Source organism: Onthophagus taurus, chromosome 1 (assembly GCF_036711975.1).
Source record: "Onthophagus taurus isolate NC chromosome 1, IU_Otau_3.0, whole genome shotgun sequence".
Lineage (NCBI taxonomy): Eukaryota > Metazoa > Arthropoda > Insecta > Coleoptera > Scarabaeidae > Onthophagus > Onthophagus taurus.
This window is the reverse complement of record NC_091966.1, coordinates 18,847,315-18,873,733: the sequence shown is the minus strand read 5'-3', so window position 1 is coordinate 18,873,733 and position 26,419 is coordinate 18,847,315. Positions and strand designations below refer to the sequence as shown.

The window sequence follows — 26,419 nt, the reverse complement described above, 5'->3', positions numbered from 1 at the left end:
ATAATTATAATATTGCAGACTTAAATTATCGAAATAATAATAATAATAATTAAATTTTTTACAGTTTAAAACTTATAACCTCACTTTTCAACGTGATTTCATTTAACAAACTTTAATGTAAACAACGTTCCGATTCGAGAAAATGTATCAATTAAAATGTACACAACCCCTTTGCGACCGTTTTTGTAAATCAATTACTGAATCAACTTTATTTCTCCGTCTCAACATCTAATCTCTTTTGACGGTAAATATACCTTGCGTTTTTTTGAATGTAAACCTCATAAATTAGAATTTTCATAATTTTTTAGTCGTGCCTAAGAAGAAGACCATATTGGTCGAAACAATTGTCGCACCGAAACAAATAAAATAAACAATCATCATCGTAAAACTTACTTTTATTTCATTATCCACACTACGATGAAACTGGAATCCCAAATCGCTAAATTAAATTATCGATTTCAATTTAGATTTAATCATATTGACTCAATTCTCAAATTAATTAGAGTTTGGGTTAGGTTTTAAACGGTTCTAAATAGTTGTTAAAACCTTCAAATTATTTTAAATAGTTTTCCAATTTAATTCTAAATTAATTTATTGATATCAAAGGTTTTTATAAAATTTTACAGAATTCTTTATGATTTTAAATATTTTGCAACAATTTCCAAACTTATTACTTATCATTGAATGATAATCGTCTGCGATTTAAACGTTCGGTAAACTTTTCGTTTCTGATCTATCTTATTTTCTTGCTTTAATTTTAATTGTATTAAGGGCGAGGTCGTTGAAAACACTTAAAATAGTCAATGAGTCAATTGGTTGCTGAGTTTTGATCCATAAAATAGTCGTTTCCTTAATGGGAGCGCGATAGCTAAGTAATTGATGCAATAAACCTTTCAAGAGACAACGTGTTCGCGCTACCAACCGCAGCAGCACAGTTTGTTGTCCAAAACGAATCAAGAGACAAAACTTAACGGTCTCAGCACGGTGCATGCACATGGCGAGATATAAAGTTTCGCACTGAATGTTGTCTTTCATGCACCCTTTTTTTGCATTTAAGTCGCGACTAATGACGTTTTACACGTGTTAACGTTTGATCCTTAATAGCGTTTGACATAACGCAAATGGTTTTTGAGCAGAAATAAGACTTAATCTTCCTTGCTCGGATAAAATGGAAGCGTAAAGTTTTGAATTAATAGATTTAATTTAAAACTTATCGTTCTATATCGTAATAAATGCATGTATTAAACTATTACTTGTCATCATTAATTAAGTAAGTAGCATGTTCGTACGAAGTTTCCTGCTCATAATTGTCTTCATTACTCACTCAAACATAAAGTGTTAATTTCACACGAGCACGAGCCCGAAATTGAAATTAAATCGGTAATGAGCAAAGACCGGAATGCACATTCTAAGCCTCATCGTTGTAATTTGGGCCAAACTTCAAAGAACCAAAGTATAAATAGATCTAAAAACACCGTTTTTACGAAAATTAACTTTTTTTTCTTCATTATATTGAGTTACTTAAGATACAATAGAGCGTATTTCTATTCAGTTTAGTTGCTCGAGGCTTCCATTCTATTCCTTCTTCCTTCATTCCGTTCTTTTTTTTTTCAGTAATAGAGAAGGTTTATTAAAACGTATGAGTACCCCGGTAGATAGGCAGGAAAGAATTACTATAATGGAGAACGACCTCGGGTGAGTTGGTAACTTGTTGTATTCGGACGTGATCTATTAGAGATGTCAGTCTTCGGTTTCATTCTAACGTCCGAGAATGGACATTCAACCTTGGTACCAATCCCTCAATGTAACGGACTTGGGTTTGTTGAGAATCACGACTGAATTCTAAAATAGATGAACTGAGAAAATCTACATGGAATAATTTAGTAAATGATATAAAAAAGATTAAATTTATGAGATTAACAAAGTATGTTGTTAACGGGATTTTTTAAGACCACCAACATTGAAAAGAGTCCACCGCGAATAGAAAAACAGGAAATCCAATTCTAGTTTTGCAAGATTCTCTTCTTTGACATCCTGTAAGTTCTGCGTAATCCGCCTGTCATAATTTTCCAACGGCATAGTAGAGAAAAAAACTTTCCACGACGTTGTTACACGCATAACCTTGTTTCCTTTTCCGACCCGACACTGTACGCATAAAACTCGGCTACAAGGATCATTATATTACATGTTCTTTGAAAACTTTCGTCTACATCAACTTACTTAAACATCATTAAAATCGGAAGTTAACATCATAAGTAGATTAGTAGTTATTTTAAAACGCAGGAAAAAAGTTACAACGTTGACGACAATAACAACGATGACTTCTACATTTACATACAAAACGTAAAAATTTAATCGTTTCCGTCTATTCTGGGAACCAAACATTGAACGGAAATTGACTTAACGGGAATACCCTTTCTCTTATTTCTTTTAATGATAAAGTAGCAGATGTAGAACAAAAAAATAATAATCTGAGTAAATACTATGAACATAAAATATTATTAACACGTGTAAATTGAAAGGATAAAGTGATAATTATGTAAATTAAACAGCAAATTCTTTAAACTAAGTAACCTTGCATTTAAAAAATCTGCTGACACATAAATACCATAAAATATGTAGTCTTATTAACTTAAATAAGCAATTTATATCGAAATCATTTATGCATTAATTAAACCAATTCCAAACTTAAATTGCTTACTCACTATAAAAGCTTGTGTAAACAAACCAACAAGTATTCTCACACTCTAATCGAACACAAATCCAATTAATCCTCACACACACATTCAAGAAGCCGGTAATAAGAACTTTCAGCCGCAATACGAGAGGACAATTCACGTTTCATACTTTCACATTTTATAGAATAAGTAGGAAGGCAACTTATATACAAGTTTGTGAGGTCGTAACAACGCAGAAACTGTGCGAACAGTGAACAATCATAAATTATGACCATCGTTAGACCGTACTTGTATAATTATGCAGAACGGCTTCATGGGTACACTCAGCTTGTGCTATCCGACGACGAGGAAAACAAAAAAAATAAATCGAATTCGATTAGCGACGAATTGAAAGCGTTCTAGTCTTAAAAGAAAGAAACAGAAATCTTAGATCAACTACGACAACGCTATAAAAGAAAAGTCCAGGTTTTGTCGAGTTTTACGCGTTTCCGAGAATATCAAAGAGAACATCTTCGCGGGAGGCTCATTGTACTTACACCGACCATTATTCCCACGCGTTTTCTTTGGTAATTAACTTAACGGTTAAAACAGCAGTAACTGATAACTTTTTTTATTCGTTAACGTTAAAATATTTATATTACGTTGAAATGACTTAATTGAATAAAAATCTTTAAACTCCACATTTTTAATTTAATCGGTGTCCAAAAATCCTTTATAATAAAACAGCGATTTAAAAAATCATCAAATTGTCAGATGTTATTGATGAAGAAGTTAAAATTAATTCAAAAACATTCTGACACCAACAAAAAAGGTGCTAAAAACTTTGAGAGCAATCCAGGATTATGACTAGGAATTTTAGGAGACGCCAAAAGAAGTTTTTGGTAAAATAAAAACCACCTAAACCGTAAAGAGAATACGGGGCGACATTTTAGTGCAAATTCTTTTACAAAAATTTTAAGAAATGGAGATCTGGTTTTATGAGACTCTCTAACGTACTCACTTTCACAAAACTGCATTAACTGCTTCTATTGCAAAAGTTGAAACGCCTTGGCGAAACTTTAAAAGAGCATAAAATTTCAATAAATCGTATTCAAGTCCAAAAATGATGGCTAGAAATTAACCAAAGGTTAAAGTGTTGTAAAAGTATAGATGATGCCGCTCAAAGAATTATTAATATCGAAACAAATCATTGGAACGATATGCTTCTAAGAATCGTGGCAATTACTAAAATATTTTATAAAAGTGTTTTGCGAGAAGTTGTTTGAATATAATAACGGTAAATTCTTAAAAATAATTCAGTTGCTAACTGAATTTGATCCCATTATGGAATAGCACGTTTCCCGAAGTAATGAGTTTCATTTCGGAAACACATACAAAACGACACATCAAAACTTAAAATCCTATATCACTCATATTAATGACGACTTTAAATTTGTAATATCTTACAGAACAGAGATGCGAGTCAAATATTAGAAGTGATAAAGCAGGAGTGCTTTCTATGTTCTGTGTTGTAGCCACTCATTTAAACTTGTTTGTAAATCATGTTAAAAGTTTATATATTTACACGTTTAATAGACATTAAATTTGTGAGTGGCATATAAACCTTTAAGATTCCATTTGGATGACGTCTTGGTCAAATCAAAATCAACACAAAGAAAACAAAAATCCAACGTGTGGATTTCTTTTGCTACCTGGGAATATATCTACTCATGATTTGAAAAGACGATTCAAAAATAAAAAGTTGCGTTTTCTTGCTATGGAGCCTTATGTTGCCTTTCTGTATGTCTTCAAATCACTGAACATGCAAAAGCCTAGGAATAGGTGGGAGGAAGTAGTAGACGCAAACTCTAAACGGCTAATGCAAATAAGAAACTTGAAAAGGGTGGCAACGGAGAATGGAGATGGAAATTGAGGGATGCCAAGGCCCAACGAGGACTGTAGTACCACAAAGGAGAGAAAGAGATGACGCCTTGATGTGAATTTTTGAAAACCATGAATTAGATGTTTTAATAAACATTTTTGGCATAAACTACTAAATTTCCTTAATAAAATTAACATGATTTACAAAACTGCAAAATATTGTTTAAGTATCTTTAATCCCACATTTTCGCTGATGCCTTCGCTTCTTATGCGGTCTAGAAAAGAGTGGCCAGCAATTGTTCCTCCATATTACATCCCGGAGGTACCCCGATACCACCGTTTCTCTTGTAGTTTATGTTCTGACTTCTGCTTTCCGGCCTATATTGCTGGTGATGTATACTCTAAGATATTTCAACCGCATGACCTGACTTATGGTACGATTGTAAACCGCTAATTACACCTTTTTGGTTCTTTGGTTACTATTGCAAACTGCGTTTTCACTACAGAAATTTCCATATTGCACTTTTTTGTCGTTTTTTTTTTCAAATTATAGCATACTTTTTGGAGGCTATCTTCGTTTGCAGAGGTTAAGGCAGCATCGTCTGTTTAGCATACAATTCTTATATCGTTCTCGCCCAACCTGTACCGTTTTCCATCTTTTTATTTCATCCATCTCTAAATTGACTGAAGCCTGACTCTAGTCGTAATTGGTATAACCTTTTGTGAGTCTCTCTTCGTGAGTTCTTACGTAAGCGCAACCCCCAGTACTCATCTCACTTATAAGTGCCACACTATTCGGGTGTATGTGTCGTTTCTATAGCACGTAATTTACTTATTCTCACCCTGTCAAAAGCCTGTTTAATATCATTGAAACATATAAAAGCTCTATTGTTAAACCGTATCGTCTTCTCAGTTATTTCCCCCGGCCTCCTTGGTTGCCGCCCACCATTAGAGAAATGATTAAACTTCGCGACGACTCGGATAAGAGAAAAAGCGAATACTTTGACTCGCAGCTCTCCCCAAACTCTTCTTCCGAGTATTAAAGGTGCTAAAGATACATTTCGGTGGCGCTGTTCCTCAAACTAATATCGACTATGATGTGTATCAATACTACAATACAACAAGGCCACTACTTTTCAAACTAAATTCTCCTTCTGGGCTATAACGGAGGACGATCTATACTCCACGTTGATTAGTATCTCTTCCAATCCGTTGGAGTCGGTGGCATAGCACTAAAATTTGTATATTCTACATGTAGTAAATTTTTGTTTAACAGAAAATGTATACCCTACTATCTGGAAACAGTCTATTGCTGTTGCAATACCCAAAAAACCAAATCCTTCAGATTATAGGCTGATTTGTTTTCTACTCCTTTCCAAGGTTGTTGAAAAAATTGTGAATCGTCAGCTGCGAACACACCTAACTCAATATAATCTTCTGCCTGAATCCCAATCGGGTTTTCGTCCGGGTTTTTCGTGCGCTATTTCTGTTTTAAATCTTACTGATGACATTGTGGGCTTCTCTGATTCTAGCCTTGTCACCAGGGCCGTGGTGACGCTTGACTATTCTAACGCATTTGACACTATCAGTCATCAAATATTGCTTCCTGTTCTTAGGTTTATGGGTTTTGGCCATGAAACCGTTGATTTCTTTCGACATTATTTGGAGGGCAGAAGTATGAGGGTGCGCGTTCGTGATTCTACTTCTCGTGAATTTTACACTCCTACAGTTACAATTACAATTTGATTTTTGATGTTGCTTGAAAAAACAATTTTGTTTTGGTTTTTTTGCGTGTTTTCTCGATTTAGCTATTTTCTTGTTTTCTTCTATTCTCTTCTTATTCATAGTATTTTCGGACGATTGTGAAAATCAGAGTTGTTTATCTAAACCTCCTTTGACAATCGTCCGAGTTGACTTGATTTAATTATTAGAATTTTTATTTTGCTATGTTACTATATTTTTGTATCAGGTTTTTGTTATTAGATCAATAAATGAATTATTATTATTATTATTTGTTGGGTAACGAAGATTGCGTCTACAGTTGACCTCTTTCTGAATCATTCTGGTCATTAATTTTTTGATAGAAATTAATTGCCATGTAATACCTTGGGTTATTCTTTTCACCTTGCTTGAAGATTGGCATGAGCATGCTGCACTTCCATTGACATGGTATCCTTTTACTTCTGATAATTATGTTAAAGAGGGTGTGTAAAGAAGTCTATATTATTTCCATATTTTACATAAAAACTATATAAGTTATTTTTAATCAAGGGGAACATAAAACATAATCATATCTTTAACTCAAAAAAGTCTACATACAGTCCTAAAAAAAGTCTATCAATGTATGTTATAGCTCAATAAAAATATACAACTATCTAGCGCTGAATAACAAATAAAACTAGACTAACACTAGCACTAGACCTAGAACTAAAAACATTCCGTTTAGCCGTGTGTCACTTAAAACGGCTAATCCTGAATGTTTCTACTTTTAGTTGTAATGTTAGTTCTAGAGACAGTGGTAAGAAGCGTAGTTAGCATAAGATATCATTATGTTGCATATTTTTATTGAACCAAAACTAGATCTAACACTAGACCTAGAATAATTAGGGTTTAGCCGTCTTGAGAGACATGCGGCTAAATCCGAATGTTTCTAGTTCTAGATTTAGTGTTAGTTCTAGTTTTGCACTATCAATAGAACTAACACAAGACCTAGAACTAGAATAATTCGGGATTAGCCGTCTTGAGAGACGTGCGACTAAATCCGAATGTTTCTAGTTCTAGATCTAATGGTAGTTCTAGTTTTGCACTATCAATAGAACTAACACGAGACCTAGAACTAGAATAATTCGGGTTTAGCCGTCTTGAGAGACGTGCGGCTAAATCAGAATGTTTCTAGCTCTAGATCTAGTGTTAGTTCTAGTTTTGCATTATCGCTAGAACAAACACAAGACCTAGAACTAGAATAATTCGGGTTTAGCAGTCTTGAGAGACATGCGGCTAACCCCGAATGTTTCTAGTTCTAGGTCTACTGTTAGTTCTAGAGACAGTGGTAAGTAGCGCTAGTTAGCATAAGATATGACTATGTTGTGTATTTTTATTGAACTAATACTAGAACTAACACTAGACCTAGAACTAGAAAGTATCGGGTTTAGCCGTGCGTCTTCAGATTACGGCTAAACCCGAATCTTTCTAGGTCTAGTGTTAGTTCTAGTTTTACACTAGCACTATCACTAGAACTAGCACAAGACCTAGAACTAGAATAATTCGGGTTTAGCAGTCTTGAGAGACGTGCGGCTATGCCCGAATGTTTCTAGTTCTAAGTATAGTGTTAGTTCTAGTTTTACACTAGCACTATCACTAGAATTAACACCAGACCTAGAGAACTAGAATAATTCGGGTTTAGCCGTCTTGAGAGACGTACGACTAAATCTACTGCTGTAGCCTTCACTTCGTAGCACAAGTCGAACTGTTTCGACTTTATATTAAAATAATATAGACTTCTAATATCGTTCGTTTAAAAAATTCATTGAATTACATTTTAGGAGCTGAGATATTATTTTCTGGGGTGTATGTAGACTTTATTGTATCACTGTACTTCCACTTTGCGGTTTGTTAATTTTGTTAACAATTTTATAAACATTAATAAATAAGTGATAAAATGTATATAATGGATAACATTAACTCATAAGTAACTAAATACATAGATTTTTTTAAAACCTTGTTTTATCTTAATTACAAACAAATGATTAAGAAAATATGTACGAATTTATCGCGTATATTTCCGTCAATTATTACCATTTACATTTCCTACAACGTTTTTTGCAATTAAAGGTGTTTATCAGAAAACATTATCGTAAAAATTATCATATCACCAAGGTGTTATGGTGACTCGTCGATGAACAAGAGTCTAATAAAGTTCCTTCGAGTGGGTTTGGTATTATGTATGTACTGTACGATTGTCGGAACACATAATCACCTATTCGCCGGAAACCACTCTTTCCTCACTTAAAAACCGTGTGCTTTTCGTCTGTAGCTGTACGCACGTAATAGGCGCATCCTCTATATCCATTTCGCTTTTTCCTGTTGTTCTTTTACCAAAGGGAACAACCATCGTGGTGGTATCGGCGCAGCATGGCGTGTAAAGTTTTTTTAAGCAGTGCTCTCGCTTACTGACCGTGATTCCGGCTTGGGGTGATTTTAAAAAAACGTACACCTAAAGTTCAACTTGATACCTCAACTTGTCTGTATTTAAATTTTATGCATTTAAGTAAACTTCGATTTTTTTTATTATAATTAGAAAACAAAATTATTTCAATTTAAAATATGAGTAGATATAATTATTAATGGTCGTGATAAACTAATTTGTTATGAGCTGGTAAACCGGCGCACCTAGATTTGCAACTGTAAATGACATCAATTTGGTGAATGTAGCAAAAATAATAATTTCATTTAATAACCGGCGCCAATTAAAACTTGGATTCAAGCCGGTGCCAGTTCGATGTTTATTATAATATCCGGTTGTGTTGTGTTTTTCCTGTGACAATCGCGACGTGAGCAACGTTATAATTGGTTCCGACTGATTGTGTATCACTTTCTCTAAATTTACTATAATTATTATTATCGATCGTTAAAAATCATACATAATAATTAAAATTATACAAATAATTCGTTTCAGATCAAAAATTAATCATTACTATTAATGGTTTAAAATTAATCTCTTATAGTTAACAGTTTCAGCATAAATTTCATGCATTCGCAACTACGAACAATCATCGCATTATAGATACTAACGTTTTGCAGGTAATTTTAAACAGTAACCGAGGATTAAATTATATTATAACACGATGACAACTTTCTTTTAAATTTTCTAATAAAGAAATAGTTTAATTGAATGTGGTATATCTGGCGCAAGATTAAACTAAAAACCACAATATTTTCACGGTAAACTACACTGTGAAATAGCTTGGTAAAAACCCATTACTTCAAAGAAAAACCGTTTTGATTTGTGTAGGTAAACTGGACCGAATCATTATTTATAGTTTTAACCGCAAATATTTTTCCAAACGTACCATTTAAGAATGCTTGTTTACGCTTACTGAAAATTAAACAACGTTTATACATAGGTAATGGGATCGTAAACTGGTGATTTCTTTGTTTTACAAGATTCTTGTTTTCTATGAGAATTGAAATTCCTTACTTAATGACCTTTTACGTTTGATTGCCGGTTTTAACAGTAGTTTTTATCTCAAAAGGTTATTTTGTTATGCTACGGGCCTTGTAAAAATAAAATAGGCGTAGCATCCAAAAATAAGCCCTAAGTTGTACTTTAAAGTCTTGTTTACTGCTGGCTTCCTGTAATTTATCAATCGGGAGCGTTCACCATTCGAGGTAATGGAAATAAATGCAATCGTGCATATAGCTGTCAGTCGATTCGACGAAACATGTTTGTTACTATTTCTATCATCTCAGATAAAATTTTCTATAAATAAACATTTTCATTTCGACCGGTATATATTTATGTATATTATACGAGGTGGTCTTTATAACGAAAAAAATTGCATGGAATTTGTTGTCTTATCTTTGTTTTCCGGTCTATTTGATAACATTTGCGCCACTTCGAGTACAAAGTGTGGAGTGAAAGTACTTCGCGACCTTTTCAGAAAATTGTTTAAACGATTGTATCGATTAGAAAACTAAGACACGATTAAAAGTTTACTTTAACTTCTAAGTAATACGGAAGGAAGAATTAAAAATAGATTGTTACTAATTATAATTTAAATCTTTAATGTTAAATTTATTGATTATTGACTTTTTATTAAGAACATTATCGTGTAAATATACTTTCTATAGAATGTATAATGTCAATTGAAAGGTCGACGTGGGCGCTAAATAACAAAGTAGTTCTTAAAAATATCTTCATTGTTTTTGCTTTAAGAAAAATAAAACATACATCATTATAAAAATACTCGATTTAATTCCCTATAAATGTATAAAAAAGAAAGGTTTAATATACACTTTCATTGACACTTTAACATTTTCCATGCACCATCATCAACCGCCTTAGAAGTGAAAGCCGTATACACGAAGACGATTGTTCTAAATCTTTATGTAGTAATAAAATTGACCGGAAAAAATAATAATAACAGAGAACAATAACTTAGAGGACACATTCTTTCGTCAAGTTATCGTGCAACATTCTCAATTCGTATACAATTCTACGTTTAATAATCCGTTAAATTACAACCGGCAACGTGAGATTGGACCAAAAACATAATTACATCAAAAAGATTGATATTAATCGAACGATAAATCGGATATCCCACTTCGGAAAATGAAGTTTGCCTTCAGGTGTACTGTTATGGGTTACGACACGATGTCATAGTTAAAACGGACAATGGCTGGAAGAGAAATTCGAATGAGCAACTGAGCATGGATAATTTTACTGAATACTGAGTGGAATGGGCTAGGAATAATAGGTTTGGTATGTGCGGGCCAATAGGCCAACGTTATCGACATAATTACTACACTTTTTAGAAAATACTTATAAGAATCCAATCAAAAAGTACAATAGTCTTTGTTTTGATATTAGTCTTCATTCTTCAGACGACCAAATGTGTGAAAAATAGCATTTTTAATCGGCTTGCGAGTTATATATTGCGTGTTAAGTTGTTGGGATCGACTTACAATTAGAAAATATTAGTGATGATAATCAAAATCAACTTAATAATTTCCCTTACAACTTAAATATGACAAGCACGTTGGTAAATTGCTTTGCAAAAATTTGCGTTGCAACATTTTTTAAGGACTGTATTATTTGTGGTGTAGTATGAAATGTGGATATGTTAGTAGGGTGGCTAGCAAAGAGAACCGTCGCTAGCTTGCATGAAAAAAGACCGGCAGACAGACCTCGAAAGCGCTGGGAAGATAAAGTGCGCAATGGTACACGCGCTGAGCTGCACCAGCTGCTGAGGGTGAGAATATAGTGATGAGCAGACAGATGGGAGTTGAGGCAGAAGATAAAGGAGACTAAGGGACAATTTGGGCTGGTGCAAGGAAGGAAAGAATTAAAGGTTAAAAAAAGGTCTTTAACGTTACTTAAAATCCAAGTCAATAAACGTTGTTTATATGGACTCATCATAACTTATCTTTAAAGGTGTACTTTTATATCATGGAAGAAAAATTTAAAGAAGGAATTTTAGTGGTACCACGAGATTGGAAATTTAATTAAAGTCAATCTACACCTAATGGGGTCGTTACCCTCAATCGAATAGAAACACCGTCTTTCAAAAAATCGATAAACTATGTAAAAATAGAAGGATTGGTAACATTTTCAGATTCTTAAATTGTTTAATTTTTGCAATAATTAATATTAAAATTCAAAATCCCCTCTGATGCAATTGAATGCTTCCAAATCGACGGATTCTTTATGCAACTTTCATGTCTATGATAGATTATGAGAAGTCTGGGTCATAAAAATGAGAACATTTGGGCGATCTTGATATTGACAAAAATTTACTAAAATTGCCAAGTAAAGTTACGAATAGGCAACTGATAGTGCCGAATGCGATATAGATGACGACCTGGAAAGCCACATTGAGTCAGAACATGATAGCGATTAAAGTCTGCCTATGAGGATTTGATTTTTAAAGATAATAATAAAAATTAGGTAACTTACACAGACAAAAAACACAACACAAAAACATAATATCGTAATAATTTTCACTCAAAAATTAAAATTACCAGTATTAACATAAAATCACCTGGTTATGAACCTTGGTATGATGAATTAGTGGAAAAGTGATAAATAAAAAAAGGGGTGAAGACATGTTAGAAGGTAAAAAAACAATATAATGGGGGATGTTCTTGTTAATCAAAATATTATAACACCATTCGATAGTAACGAATACTATGGCAATTGCGATGTTGGACTAAGGTTATTTCTGGAAAATCTAGAAAAAAGATCCCAAAACAAGAACTCTAATCGTAAGCTGTTTAAAACATAATAATATTAGAGATGATTAAAACAAAAACAAGCGTAAAAGAAATAATAACTAGCTTTTTGCATGACTTAAGCGGATTATATAATAAATATTACGGATTAAATAAAGGCATGGAGAATGAGCTGTAACCATACTTTACCTTTCGTTTTGTTGCTTTTTCATATAACTGGTTTAATTATTTTGATTACTTTGATTGATTTAATTGACTTTAATCGTTTAAATTTAATTTACTGTAAAAATATTCATTTTTTTTGTCGGTAGATGAAGGACGTTTTGCTAATTTTGTCAGTGACCCATAAAAACGGCTAAGTTGAGTATAATTTAACATTTTTTTGACTTATATAGAAATATGAATTAATATATAATAATATTTACAATTTCATCATGATAGAAGTTTTGAAATAGTATTTATATAGAATTTTCTTCTTTAACTGCTTTTTGATGACATCGAAGACGACTGTTACTGCATTATACACGTTTTAATTAAGTCCATATGTTGTGTTATTAATTCCGCACGAATACATTACACACAATTTAAATTAAAATTACATCTTATTTTGAAAACCTCAAAATCACAACATTCATATTTTAACCTTTAAAATACTAAAAATTTTTTCTAACATGATTTTACATTTTATTTGGGGCTTTTAATAGGGCCCATAATGATTGCAGCAACAATAAAAATTAATTAAACAATAATTTGTTAAAAGATCATGGCGTAGATTAGAACTAGAAGCTCGAGTTGATAATGTTTCACAACATTTTATATCTATGTAGCACAGCAAATAATGTACAGACAAATAATATGTACAGAATAAAGTCGCTGTTCAGAAATATTAATGAATGTCGGTGTGTTATATACGCATAGGGGTCGTGCGAGAACGGCATCTGGGGAAGATTTTCTTGAGTCCAGTATAGACATTCATGCTCTGGCTATCAGCTATACTGGTAACGCGATTCATAAAATCAATAACATTGAGACGTGCAGGATGCGTAAGTTGCTCATAAGAAAGTAGCTCGACTGGGAAAATCATATTGAAAAATCCTTGTGAATAAAAAAAAAGGCCGACAAGTTTAGTCAAGTCCGTAGAATGAGATCTTAACCTCCTCCAATGAGACTAATTCGAATCCGTCCCCTGAACCTAACCATTTTCGAATGCAAATTGGATCTTACAGCATCAACAAGAATTGCAACATGTCTTAGGTTTAGAAAATATTGACATGTCATTTATAAATCAATTATTATCTTACAAGAATAGGATATAAAACAGAACAGCGTCAAGCTGTCCCAATATATCAAATTATTGTTTCCACAGTTTATTGTTTATAACTACTGCAAAAGAAAAAGTGCTTCTTCAAGCAGTCAATCAACTAAAGAGAGGAACATTAACATCAGGCAAACAAAATTTCTCCATAATACGAAATGTATCAGCGAAGTATATTATGTAGATGGAATAAGCCTGGGATATGAAGTCTGATTATTCTTTTACGTTGCTTACGTTCATTATACAAGCGAATTGGCTCCAAGATTGGTAAATAAACTGACAGAGAGAAATTTTGGAATAAAACTTGAAGAGAATATAAATTTGTTGGTGTCCCTAAGAAATGAACAGTTAGATAATGAAGTGAAATCACTTGTTATGACTATCCAACAATCTGCATAGGATTAGATTAGAGAAATTAGAGCCCTTGAAAATAAAAAATGAATACTAACAGCTACTAAGACCAATCCATCAGAATCAATTAAAACGTAGCCGTAGGTGAGGAAAAAGTAAAACTCAAAACGCCAATAGATATCCTGAACATCTCGAAGAAATTTTCCAGTCGAATCAGGTTGAAGTTATTTGCGACTAGGAGAATCTTATGGAAAATAATAGAAATAATGCAGACGATCAGTTTGGACAGTTCATAGATCAGATTCTCAGGATTACAGATGTTGTTGAAAAGTCGCTGGAAGGAAGAAATATTTGTTCCACTGTATTCCTAGATGTAGCTCAAGCTTTTGATAGAATGTGGTATAAGAGGCTCACTACAAATTAAACAAGCTTTAACCTAGCCAGTTTTCACAATTACTGAAGGCTTATATCTTAGAATGAGTCTTCAGTTAATCAGGAAAACACTTAGTTTGAAATTAAAGTAATATAAACTAGTACTCTAACTCCATCTACTATGTTCCTATGATACTGCTATAATATCCGTCAGCAAAGATCACGAAGAAGCGGCAATAACTCTACAAACATCACTTAATAAAAGTAGAGAATCAAGTTAGCTGAGGCTAAATTCCTCCATATTAATTTTACAATATTTAAGTACCATATACCAATACAGCAAAATATTTAGGTATAACACTAGAAGCTAACGTCAGCTAGAAGGTGCATGTCAAAAAGGAAACAGGAAAATTAAACATCAAATTAAAAAAAAATTATTGTTGACTCCACCATGTCAATGTAAGTTCTCAGGCCTGTATGGATACATTGTATCCAGATGTAGGGTTGTACCAGTCAGACATGGAGCTATTACTATTATACCACGCAATTTTTGACGGACTACGGCTGCTTCTGTAACTACCTACGGAAGATTGGTAAGGCGGTCTGTCCTTCATCGCCCCACGCAAACGCCAGAGTGGATAAGCACACGCTCTTCAGCTATCAAACATGGAGGATGACTACGGACAAACTGGCTGTCGAGGTTGGACCAATAACACCGGAAACAAATATATAAATATTGTGGGCCATATGGTGGCCGAGGAGAGGTACGGATCAAAAGTAAGTGCTTTATTGACCCAGGAACTGGTCCAGAAGAAAAAAGAAATGGACACACCTACCGGTAGTTTGATATGCAGCTACATAAAAGACACCTGAGCGGGTTGGGTTCTGGTAAATTAAGACTTTTTTTACAATGAATTAAAAAGTTAATTTTTTTATTTTCATGTGATTTCAAACTTAACCGAAAGAAAGATGATACCTACTTTGTCGGAAATTCCTGCGTACTTATTAGGAGCTGGGTGATGCTGGGTGGATAACATCCGACAAGTCCATGTATTTCCCCCTAGGTAATACCCTAATGGGGAAGAGTGGGGTGTTTTTAGCCTAGGAATGTGTTGTGAAGTAAACACCACCACCACATCCCTAGGTGGCAACCGCGCCAAAAATAAGACTGGAGATGGACTCTGTTAGTCCATCTCCATGTCTTGTAAATCCAAATCTTTAGTAATACGAACCAGATGAGAAGACTCAAGAGGATCAAACCCTACGAGTTGGTGTTATTTGTCTTAGTGCAAGAGCACAATTCTTGTGTATCACATGTAAACAAAATCACATGTCATTGCTAGTTTTGAAGATCATTCCCATCTTCAGGAAAAACGTCAGAAAAGAACACCAAACTCGTTGACTTAATAATATCTGATATTTGTATAACAATTTAAGCACCGAACAAAAGTACAAAGATGCCAACTTACTCCCTAATTAATAAAAACAAAACGAACGCTATTGAATGTTTTTTGTCGTCTTTTTTTAATTAAGGTTACTAAATTAATTTCCGAAATTTGTAGATTCGATGTGAGTTGAGAACTAGTATTTTGATACATTCTACATTTATTTTTAGAATCTGCTGAAGGAAACCAAAAAAGGAACACTGACATTTAACTTTTTTTAAGCATAATAAAATCAGGTATTATATTTAATCCATAAACATGTTGCTGTATCCTAATAAATAAATACCACGCATATATTAACTCTCAAATTTACATTTTCAATTATAACGTACGCTACTCCAAAATAACTAAGAAACCTACAACTGTTTGTTGATTTATTGTATCGCTTTTTCTGTTTCGGATCGAAATCATGTGGGTAATCAGCAATCAGTCAAGATAACGAATTGTCAATTATATTTTGTCTGGTATTTATCTATCGTACAGATTTAATTATGTTATTGTTAAAATTAATAAAAGCCAATATAGAATTAATTAAGACGATTGAGCCCATTTAATAAAAATCATTAAATAAATTAGATATTTATGATGAAAATTTCAGAATCTTTTCATCTCTTGTTTTATCTCGATTTCTTAAAATAATTATTATCGCCAACCTCGTTCCAACAGATAATATCGATGCATTTCAGGTGACTCATCGAATTTCACTCAATTTGAATACCAAAAAAGGATTACATAATAATTCCATCGATATTTTTTCGTGCGACCTTGCAATTAACGTCACGAACTGAAGAAGTTGAGGTAGTCCAAACCAAAAAGGGTCGACCAAAAAAATAAAGATAACATCTCTCTGTTACTGTTTATCTCCATAAAAGGCATCTCGTATTGTTTATCTCTTTATTTTTATTACGAAACCATTTAAGGATGGTATTTAGAGCAATGCAACTCGGTAACATTCACGAGGCGTGTGATAAATTTTCACTATAAATTCTTTTTCGTTGGCAAATTGTTCCAAGTAATATAAAGTATGTCTCACGGGCGTTATGTAGAAACAAACGTAAAATGAAAACGAGCTGTCGTTGTGAAATCCGAAATAAAAGAGAATCTTTTAAAACGAAGTCGTAGAGGAAAGCTAAGAGAAGAGAACTCCGGAGGCTCATTAATGAGATATTTCTTGAATCAGTGTTACTATTCTCGGCTCATGCATTCCACCATTCCGCACGAAACGAGGATTAAAAAACCAGACGACGACATTTGACGCGTTAAGGCTACCATAACGCTTCGTCTTTCGTCTAAATTTAATCGTTAACGTATGGTTTTTAATTTGGAATTCGGTGAAATATTTTGTTTTCATTCCATTTTTTATATGGCACCAAAAAAAATATATACGGAGAAGGGAGTGTCCGTTACACGAAAATTTTTTAATTTGTACTTTGAACTGTTAGAATGAATAATTTTAATGCATACAAATTCGAACAGCTATCCACACCGTTGCGTTCTGTATTAGTTAGTTCTACTTTTACTTCAATAAAAATATACAACAATCTAGAGCTGAATAAAAACTAAAACTAGAGCTAACATTAGCACTTGAACTAACACCAGACCTAGAAATATTCAGCTTTAGGCATACGTTTCTTAAGACGGCTAAACCCGAATGTTTCTAGCTCTAGGTGTTACCTAGGTATTGTTAATTCTACTACTCTATTCAGTGCTAGATTGGTGTATAAAAATATACACCAATCTAGCACTGAATAACTCGAGTTTATCTAATGAACATGGAATAGAGCAACTGGGATGACTGGGATGACCGTCGCCGTTATGGACCTTCTTGTTGCAAAATGCTGTTACGAGTTTTGAGCTGCTTCATGTCAGTAACTCGCGGAGGTAAGGCAGATGAGCCATCACATTTCTACGAAGAATCATAGAAATAGAATCGCGGTAGCATCAAGATCAAAGCCTATTTCTACATTTATGATTGAAGAACATACCCAGGAAGAATTGCTCGTTGCTGCTGCAGAACTCAATCCTTCAGCTCTTTTGACTGTATCGTAAAACTGAATGCCGCAATGTATCCTGACTCCAAAGTCGCCGCCAAGCAGTCTACTCCAGGACCAAAGCTACAGCGATAGTTAAAAATATTCTCGCAATACACTCCCTGTCCTAATTCATAAAATAATTGCAAGAAGTTTCATTTTACTGCATAGGCACTGACACATCGAACCATAAAGCTGAAAAGATGTTTCCTTTAGTTGTTCAATACTTTACTGGAATTGACGGAATTAAACAGAAGCTGTTGAAGTTTGATTCGCTAAACAACGAAACATGGGAGACTATTGCAAAGTTTTGTCTAGACACTTTGACAGCTGCAAATTTCATTAGATAGATTAATCGCTTTTTGTGGAGACCATATCATTACCAAGTTCGGGGGCTTCATCGATGCGACCAGTGGAATGTGTTACACCAAATTAAAGAAGAACTAGAGATTTCAGGCGACAATTATTTTCAGCAATATATGTATCAGAAGAGCTTTTTAGAAACTAAGCGTGATTCAGAAGACAGGAAGTCTAAACACTCCGTGGTAGAAAGGTGGATTTATTTTCTTAAAGAAACTGAAAATCTTGACCGCAAATGCCAAGTGCTAAAATTATGCGAGTATTTGTTTTCTATCCCCGCACACAACGCCACTGTGAAAAGAGTATTTTTGTTGATGTCGGCCGAATGGACTGATGAAAGAAATCTACTGCTGCCAGGGACTGTGGAATCAATCTTACAGTGCTAGTTAAAAGCTGACTAGCATGGAGTTTTATAAATAGGTAAAAGCGAAAAAAGACGTGTGAAATCTTCAGAAAATATGGTGTATTTTACTTCTTTTACTTCTAAAAAAATGTATTACAAGTGGTAAAGATACTTTGAATTTTCGGACTTGCGAGTACACCCGACGCAACTGTTAACGGGTGGTGTTGGTGTTGTAATGTCCGATGCTGCTGCACCTCGTCTTATTAATGTAGTTCATAAGAGTGGTGACACGGAGAGTCTTTTTAATCTGTTTTATACAAACATAAAGGGTATACGTAGCAAGGTTAGCGAACTTGATGCGTACTTCGGTGACAAAACATATAATGTTCTCTGTTTTACCGAGACCTGGCTAAATGAGGTGGACTCACGATGCCTTAAATTGCTCAAATACAAATCCTGCACATCCTTTTGTAGAGTCAATTTTATTCATGGCGGAACCTTGATTTTGGTCGAGGATGGTGTTAAGTATAGGGAAATCAATTCAGTGAATCGTCTATCGCGAGAGATTTATTTTGAATTCTGTGCAGGGCAGCTGCATGATTTGAGCGATGTTGTTGTGATTCTGTATAGATCATCTAACGGTGACTTTTTTCAATTTCTGGAACAACTCGAATCGGCTCTCGAGCTGTTGGACCACATCGGAGGGTGATTATAAAGGTGATTTTAATGTTCATTTTGGCTCAGGCGACAAAAGAGCCGAGTTACTTATTGACACCTTCGCTACTTTTGCTTTTTCCCGTTGCTGCTTAATACTCCAACCAGGAGTTTGAACTGTTTGGATAATATTTTTATTAATTTTAATGATGCAGTGTAAATTGAGCAGTGCACACCGTGAGACGCCGGTCAGATGCAATGTTGTTTTATAACACTGCAGATGATATAAATTGGGATTTCATATCGCATGATAATTTGACTGCCAATCAGAAATTTGATACATTTCATGAACTCATCCTTCATAGCGCATTTTCGAAAAAAACAATTGTGCACAGTAATAAGATATGCTGGTTGGCAGTAGTACAAGCTGGTTTTCTGCACATCTCAACGCATGAGGAATCGCCTGCATTTCTTAAGAGATATTCACAATGTCACAGGTTTTGAGAAACTAAAGCGAGAAATTAACTTTCTAACAAAAAATTATAGGCACAAAATAGTGTCAAGATATGTGGAAAATAGTGAACAGTCATCAAATAAGAAAAGTACTATTAAAGCAATGTTTGACCCAAATGAAGTAAATGATTACTTTATAAATGTTCCCGTAGGTGAACGGGTTAATAAAATTCGGCTGAGTAATTTGACAACTAACTTTAATCAGCTGCTATCGAATATCACTGTACCACCTGGAAAATTCTGCTTGGAGCCAGTCGGTGTAATTGAGGTTTGGGATATAATCTGTTCTTTAAAAAGTACTTGTTCTAGGGATGTATACGGATTATATGCTGTAATATTATAGCTGATAAAAGATGTAATATCATCGCCTTTAACCCTAGGATACTTAACCAATAAAATAACTATAGTAACTAAATGCTCGCCGGGCCTGAGAGGCCCGGTTTATGCATCCTAGGGTTAATAAAATTAATCAACCAATGCATGAGACAAAATGCTTTAAAGTTAGAATTGGTAACTCCTGTCTTTAATAAAGGTGGTCCTCTTGTCATAGAAAATTATCGAACAATTTCACTCCTGAAAAAATCATAAAGCGTCATGTCAACACGGATTTCGTCAGAATCGTAGCACGAAAGACGCGATTATGGATTTTGTACAACAGGCAACAGGCTGTTATGATACAGGCGAGTATATGACAACTACGTTCTGCGACCTCAGCAAGGCCTTTGATTGTGTGAAGCATAATTTATTAATAAAGAAGTTAGTAGATATAACTTTGGTGATTGTAGTATTAAGATGATTCAATCGTACCTAGGTGGCAGAAGACAAATAGTCTGTTGTAATGATAGCTATTCTATATCAAAGTGCATTTTTATTGGAGTTCCATAGGGGTCAGTGTTGGGGCCTCTACTTTTCCACATTTACATAAATGACTTGCCTGCCTCAATACCTAAGCCTTCAATCATATTCTATGCTGACGACACTGCTTTAATCAGCAGACATAAAATCATCATTGATGTTGTTGCAGCAAATCGGGCGTCGCGCTCTGAGGCTGAGGAATGGTTTGCATGCAACGGCCTAAATCTGAATTTCAACAAAACAGCTGAAGCTGTCTTTACACTAAGAGACGTTCAGCCAGATATGATGGGTGAGCAATTCGTAAATTTATTGGGTGTTCGCTTGGACCCCAAATTGACATGGGGGCAGCATTTAAGTATACTTTGCGGAAGGCTGGAGTTGAGAACTGCTTACTTTGCACTGTGTCAATCGCTATTGGTCTGAAGCAGTGGTTCTCAAACTATGGTACGCGTACCACTGATGGTACGCGAGAAGTTCTCAAGTGGTACGCAAAACAGTTTATATTTGCATTATCATTATTGTTTTTCTTTTGTTCAGTGGTACTACCTGATTTTTAAAATAGCCTTAGTGGTACGCAAGGATATATTATATTAGAGTAAATTTTGCAGACTCTCTAAGTCATAAAAAGACGTAGATTTTACTACGCTCAAGTTTTATAATAAATTACCTTTAACGGTTACACTTTTACCTGTGAGCAAGTTTGCAACATTGATAGGTTGTTGAGAGCTGTTGAGAGGTTTCTATTCTAATTCGGAGTTCCTTGAATATGCATTTTTTTAAAGGGATTTCGTGGCATTGGGCGTCGGTCGTGACAACACCAAATCAAAGAATGATGATCTACATGTGATTTTACTATGTGTTATGTGCTTTCGTCTTTTTTTCTCTTTGTAAATTTTTTTTCTATATGACGAGTGTAAAAAATGTATAGTTTGGATGCACAAATAAATATTAATATTATTACTTCTACCGGAACAAGTTGCATGTAATGGTGTTTTAAATAAAAAGTAATTATATTAAATAAATTTTTTACTTCATCTCTACACCCTCATCTCGAAGTGTCCCGACGAGATCTTCCTAGGGGAAACCTAGGAATAACCCGAATTGGATTCTATCTATGAATAACATTTATATTTAAATATGTATTAAATAGATATTATTAATATTAATGAGTTAAAAATATTTTGTCCGTTATATCCGAAGTCCGTTCTAACGATGTCTGTTATCCCGACGTTTTACTGTATTTACATTATCGCACGAAAAAGAGAAAAACAAAAGGATTCTAGAAGAATTTAGTTTTTAAATTACACTTTTTTCTAAGAAAATTTCTAGGTGTTATTTTTAGACCCAGACAAACTCTTTCCTTTCTTCGAAAATTGGTCAGGGTCACCTTAATTATCCCTTACATCCTGAAGAAGGGGAGAAAGACTTTTAAACGAAACCCCTCCGAAAAAATAATAAAAATAAATTAACATCCTTAAATTGTTAGTTTCTATAACTAGAGCATTCTTAATGGACCGTTATTATAATTAAAGCTATCCCATTTTAAGAGGAAAGAATTTCTATTTAAACTCCCAGCAATGACGGAACTGTCCATACTCGTCAATTCCAATTAAAGGATACCTAACAGTCGCTCAAGACTCATCTCGTGAAAACGAATAAGGTCGCACGTAAAAGAACTAGTTAGCCCCTTATTTTCTACAACCCCAAAAATGGAAAACGAAAATTCCAACCTAGTTAATTTTTTTCTTTCTTATTTTTAGAGTCTTGTTTATTTTGCTTAATTCTTCGTGGTTTTATTAACTGTGACACAATTTATTTTGACATCATGAGTAAAGTTGTTACGCGACCTCCATGACATCATAAAAGAGCACCGAATCGCTTCGTTGGTATTTTTATTAGTCTATCTTGAAGTCGATGTTCTACTTTTACTCCAAAAAAAAACTAAGTTTTTTTATTAGAGGTCGGCGAAGGTAATCACTCTTTCATGAAGTGACGAAAGTACCTAGTTTTAAAATTAAAGTCTCTTAAAATACCCCATTTGACCGTATTAGATTACCGAGAGAGTTTTATTAACACCCGATATTTGCTTCCCACGATTAAATTTTGTAAGGATTCTTTCTTTCTTTCAGAATAAAAGTAGTCAAGTGGAAAATGAATTTTTGGATTAATGATAAATGAGGAAGTCTTATCGGGTTTTGTAAGACCTCACGCAGAGTTGAATTATGAAACATCTTAAGTGATAAGATTTGTTCTATTTTTTTTCCGATTTAATTTGTCCCAACAAACATTTCATTAACATTTTTTAATCTAGTTTTTGTTTATTAATTAGTGTTTATTCAAGATTTATGAAGTTTACTGAAGACGTTAACGCAATGAGCACACAGCATATAAGCGATAGGATTATGCGAATTTAATTTATAGTTTGTCATAAAACTGTCGTAGAATCGTTTTCCATAATATACATATGCAAAAGTACATTATCGTAATTTACATGGGAGTTGATGACAGAAACTATGGGGTAAATTATGACGAATTTATAATTATTTCAAAATTATTAAAGAACTCATATAATTCGATTTGGTTGAGTAATTACCATAGGTTGACTAAAAATACCAATGCGCTAAATAATTTCATTTTTAAATAATTTTAAAGTGAAGTAATGATTTCAAAACAATCTAAACAAATCAAATTGTAGTTGCATAGGCTTGACTAATATGCACTTTGTCAATGTTTCATAAAAGAAAAGAAAAATCCTTCCCTTTTAACACTACTGTATAATTTGCCGCTAGTAGTTGCGCAGAATAACACAATTTTACCATTTTTACGCTCCGCCAAACGTAATTAAAAACACAACCAAAGAGAATAAAAAACGAAAAAATAATTTTAAATTAATTAATAATTCAAACAATTTTTAATTTTAATATAACCTTGTAACTTACCTTTCTTAGCCTAACTTGTACCGGTTCGACCGTCGAATTGCCAGCATTTGAACCACCCCTATTCTTCTTGGAAGAATTGGAACCTGGTAGCAGCTGGGCGAAAATCTCCGATGAAACGGTGCCGGTATTTGTTCGTTGCTTGTATTGAGAATTCACTGCCATCGAGCGCGCAAAACAACTCTTAAAGTTATTGTCAAAATCCGCACTGAACTCGAACTTTTCATTCAACATTTTAAAATTTGTTTCGATCAAATCAATGTTCACTTAAAACCGAATAACTCTCTTAAAGTCTTTAATAACTTAATAATATAATTGGAATGATTAGTAAATAATTAACAATTGTTATACACTTTATAGATTTTTAGTTCTTGTGGAATGGAAAAGGTATGATGTTCTTCTCGAGGAAGAGATTGAGACATGCCGGGTTTTAAAAACACGCGGAGTTCTCTAAAACACACTTCTTGTCGCCGCAAAGGCAATGCGGGCAATAGCGAAGAGAACTGTTTTGAAAGTTCCGTACCACGCGCCAGTGAATTCGTTCGGAGCATGCGCTCGTTTATGGTGAACCACTACCCTTATGGTTCCATCTTTTTTCAACTTACTATATTTTGTATAACTTTTTATACAAATAGATAAACTAAAAAAATTAACATTATTATTTCAAAATTAACAGAATAAAAAATGTAAGAGAAATTAATATTAAAGTACATTTTTGAACTAAACAGATGCCTGAGTAGGATCATGCCTGAACAATGTAGGCATCATCAGAACTACAAAAAATAAATTTATCAAAAAACACAGAACAGTTTAAATATAGAATTATAAAACTACTCTCGCTTTACACTTAAAAAATTTTATTTTTACTTACAATGAAACGTATAAGACGAAAATTTTCAAATAATTTGGTAATACACTTTTAAAAAAAAACACAATAACAGTAACAGATACAAAAAACTGTTCGAATCATACCATCAGAACAAAAAGTAAATTATGTTATAATAAACTAAATCACTATATCGAGAAACCTTTTTAACATTTACGTCTGATTTTACGGAATTTTTAATGTGATTTCAATAACCAGTATCATCTTTTAAAAAACATGTTTCATGCAAAAATATGTAAAAAACATCATAACCAAACTGCGCGTATAAAATATAAAATAAAATAAAATGTTCGGAAAATGTCAATAAAATAAAAGTTAATTCATAAAAACAAATAGATTACTCGGCTGGGAAACGACAAAGGACAAGCAACTATGACTCTTATTATAAATCAAATTAAAATATCGCTTCCTGGAAATTGTTTATTTATAACAAAATCAAAAGAAAATAATAACTGGGATAACACAAGAGTAAAAGTAAATAAAGGGATAAAGATAAAGTAAGAGTTGGAAAAAAGAGGGAAAGGAATTAGCCTCTAGGACCTCAATATTTGCGCCTTCTATGTGAGGCTAGTTATAAAGTTATAAAGTCCTCGGTATATTAGGGAAGGGATTATACAGGGTATGTTAAAATAACGTTTAAATATTTATAGGTAGTACAACAGTCGAAAACAAGTCGAAAAGTGTTAATAAACATGGGTTCGAAAATCAACCGTTCTCGAGATACAGGATGTTAAAATTTTTCTGGTCTCTACGTTTTTTCTTTTAAACTATAACTACTACAAATTTGATACTAGGCAAATCGATACAGTATGAAACTGTCTCTTTTTGAGAGTAGTATGATGTTTCCATTGCTTCCGGTTGGACCGTCACGTCAGTGAAAATAAATACCACTATTTTTCAGAAAATTCAAAAATTTTATTTAACAATTGGTTCGATAGCTTAATTCTAAACAATATTAATACAAAAAAAAAAGTTGTATTCCTTAAGGTTTCCGAGAAAAAAAAGACATTTTTTAAAGTAAATTATTAGATAAGTTGAATCTTTTATGACTTTTGGTTTTTATAAGTTTCACAAATCGATGCAGTATGAAACTGTCTCTTTTTGAGAGTAGTATGATATTTCCATTGCTTCCAGGTGGTATAAGTTATTCCATTACAAAACGTTATACCGAGTGCACGGCCATTACTTACCAAAATTTTGCCATTACAAAGAGCTGTATCTGCTAAGATACATTAATTTGACATTTGGTTCAAATTACGAAATAACCAAACTCCAGTAATTTGACTTTGCGAAACCTGAAATGAAATCGTTTGCAATAGTCTTGTATTCAAATGCTGAAACGAGCGATATGGTGTTTATGTACGGCCGTGCCAATGGAAACACTTTGAGAGCACGTCGTTTCTATGCTGAAACATTTCCCAATCGGCGGCTATCTTCACATGTTATGTTTCAATCACTTTTTCACCATCTAAAAGAAAGTGGATCCTTTGAAAGGTCTTATAATACCGGACGGCAGAGATCCGTATGTACATCGGAAATAGAGGAACAAATTTTAAATACAGTTGCTGAAAATCCCAAAGAAAGTGTGAAAAGAATTTCGGCTCAAGTGGGTACTAGTGGATATGTTGTTTGGAGAACTCTCCGTGAGCAACTTATTTACCCTTACTATATCCAACGTGTCCCCGCCCTCAATCCTCCGAATTACCACACACGGTTGACAGTCTGTCAATGGTTTTTACGAGAAGCTGCTGAACGTTGAGGATTCTTAGCTGACATACTTTTTACAGATGAAGCTGGTTTTACTAGAAATGGAATATTCACTTTACACAATAATCATGTGTGGTCTGACGAGAATCCTCGAGCCGTTGTTG

General features: G+C 33.7%; 1 protein-coding gene across 2 annotated transcripts in view; it reads right to left on the bottom strand.

The window, feature by feature from the left end:
- LOC111423045 (uncharacterized) overlaps positions 1-24,190 on the bottom strand; it is a 62,747-nt gene extending 38,557 nt beyond the window's left edge. The window contains exon 1 of one of the 2 annotated variants that reach the window (XM_023056302.2): positions 23,666-24,190. In XM_023056302.2, coding sequence (XP_022912070.1) covers positions 23,666-23,896 — 231 coding nt within the window. In that variant the 5' untranslated portion in view covers positions 23,897-24,190. Of the gene's footprint in view, positions 1-2,705; positions 2,920-23,665 lie in introns of those variants that run through there. The other variant, XM_071198050.1, reaches the window with a different exon arrangement.
- Positions 24,191-26,419: the final 2,229 nt, after the last annotated feature.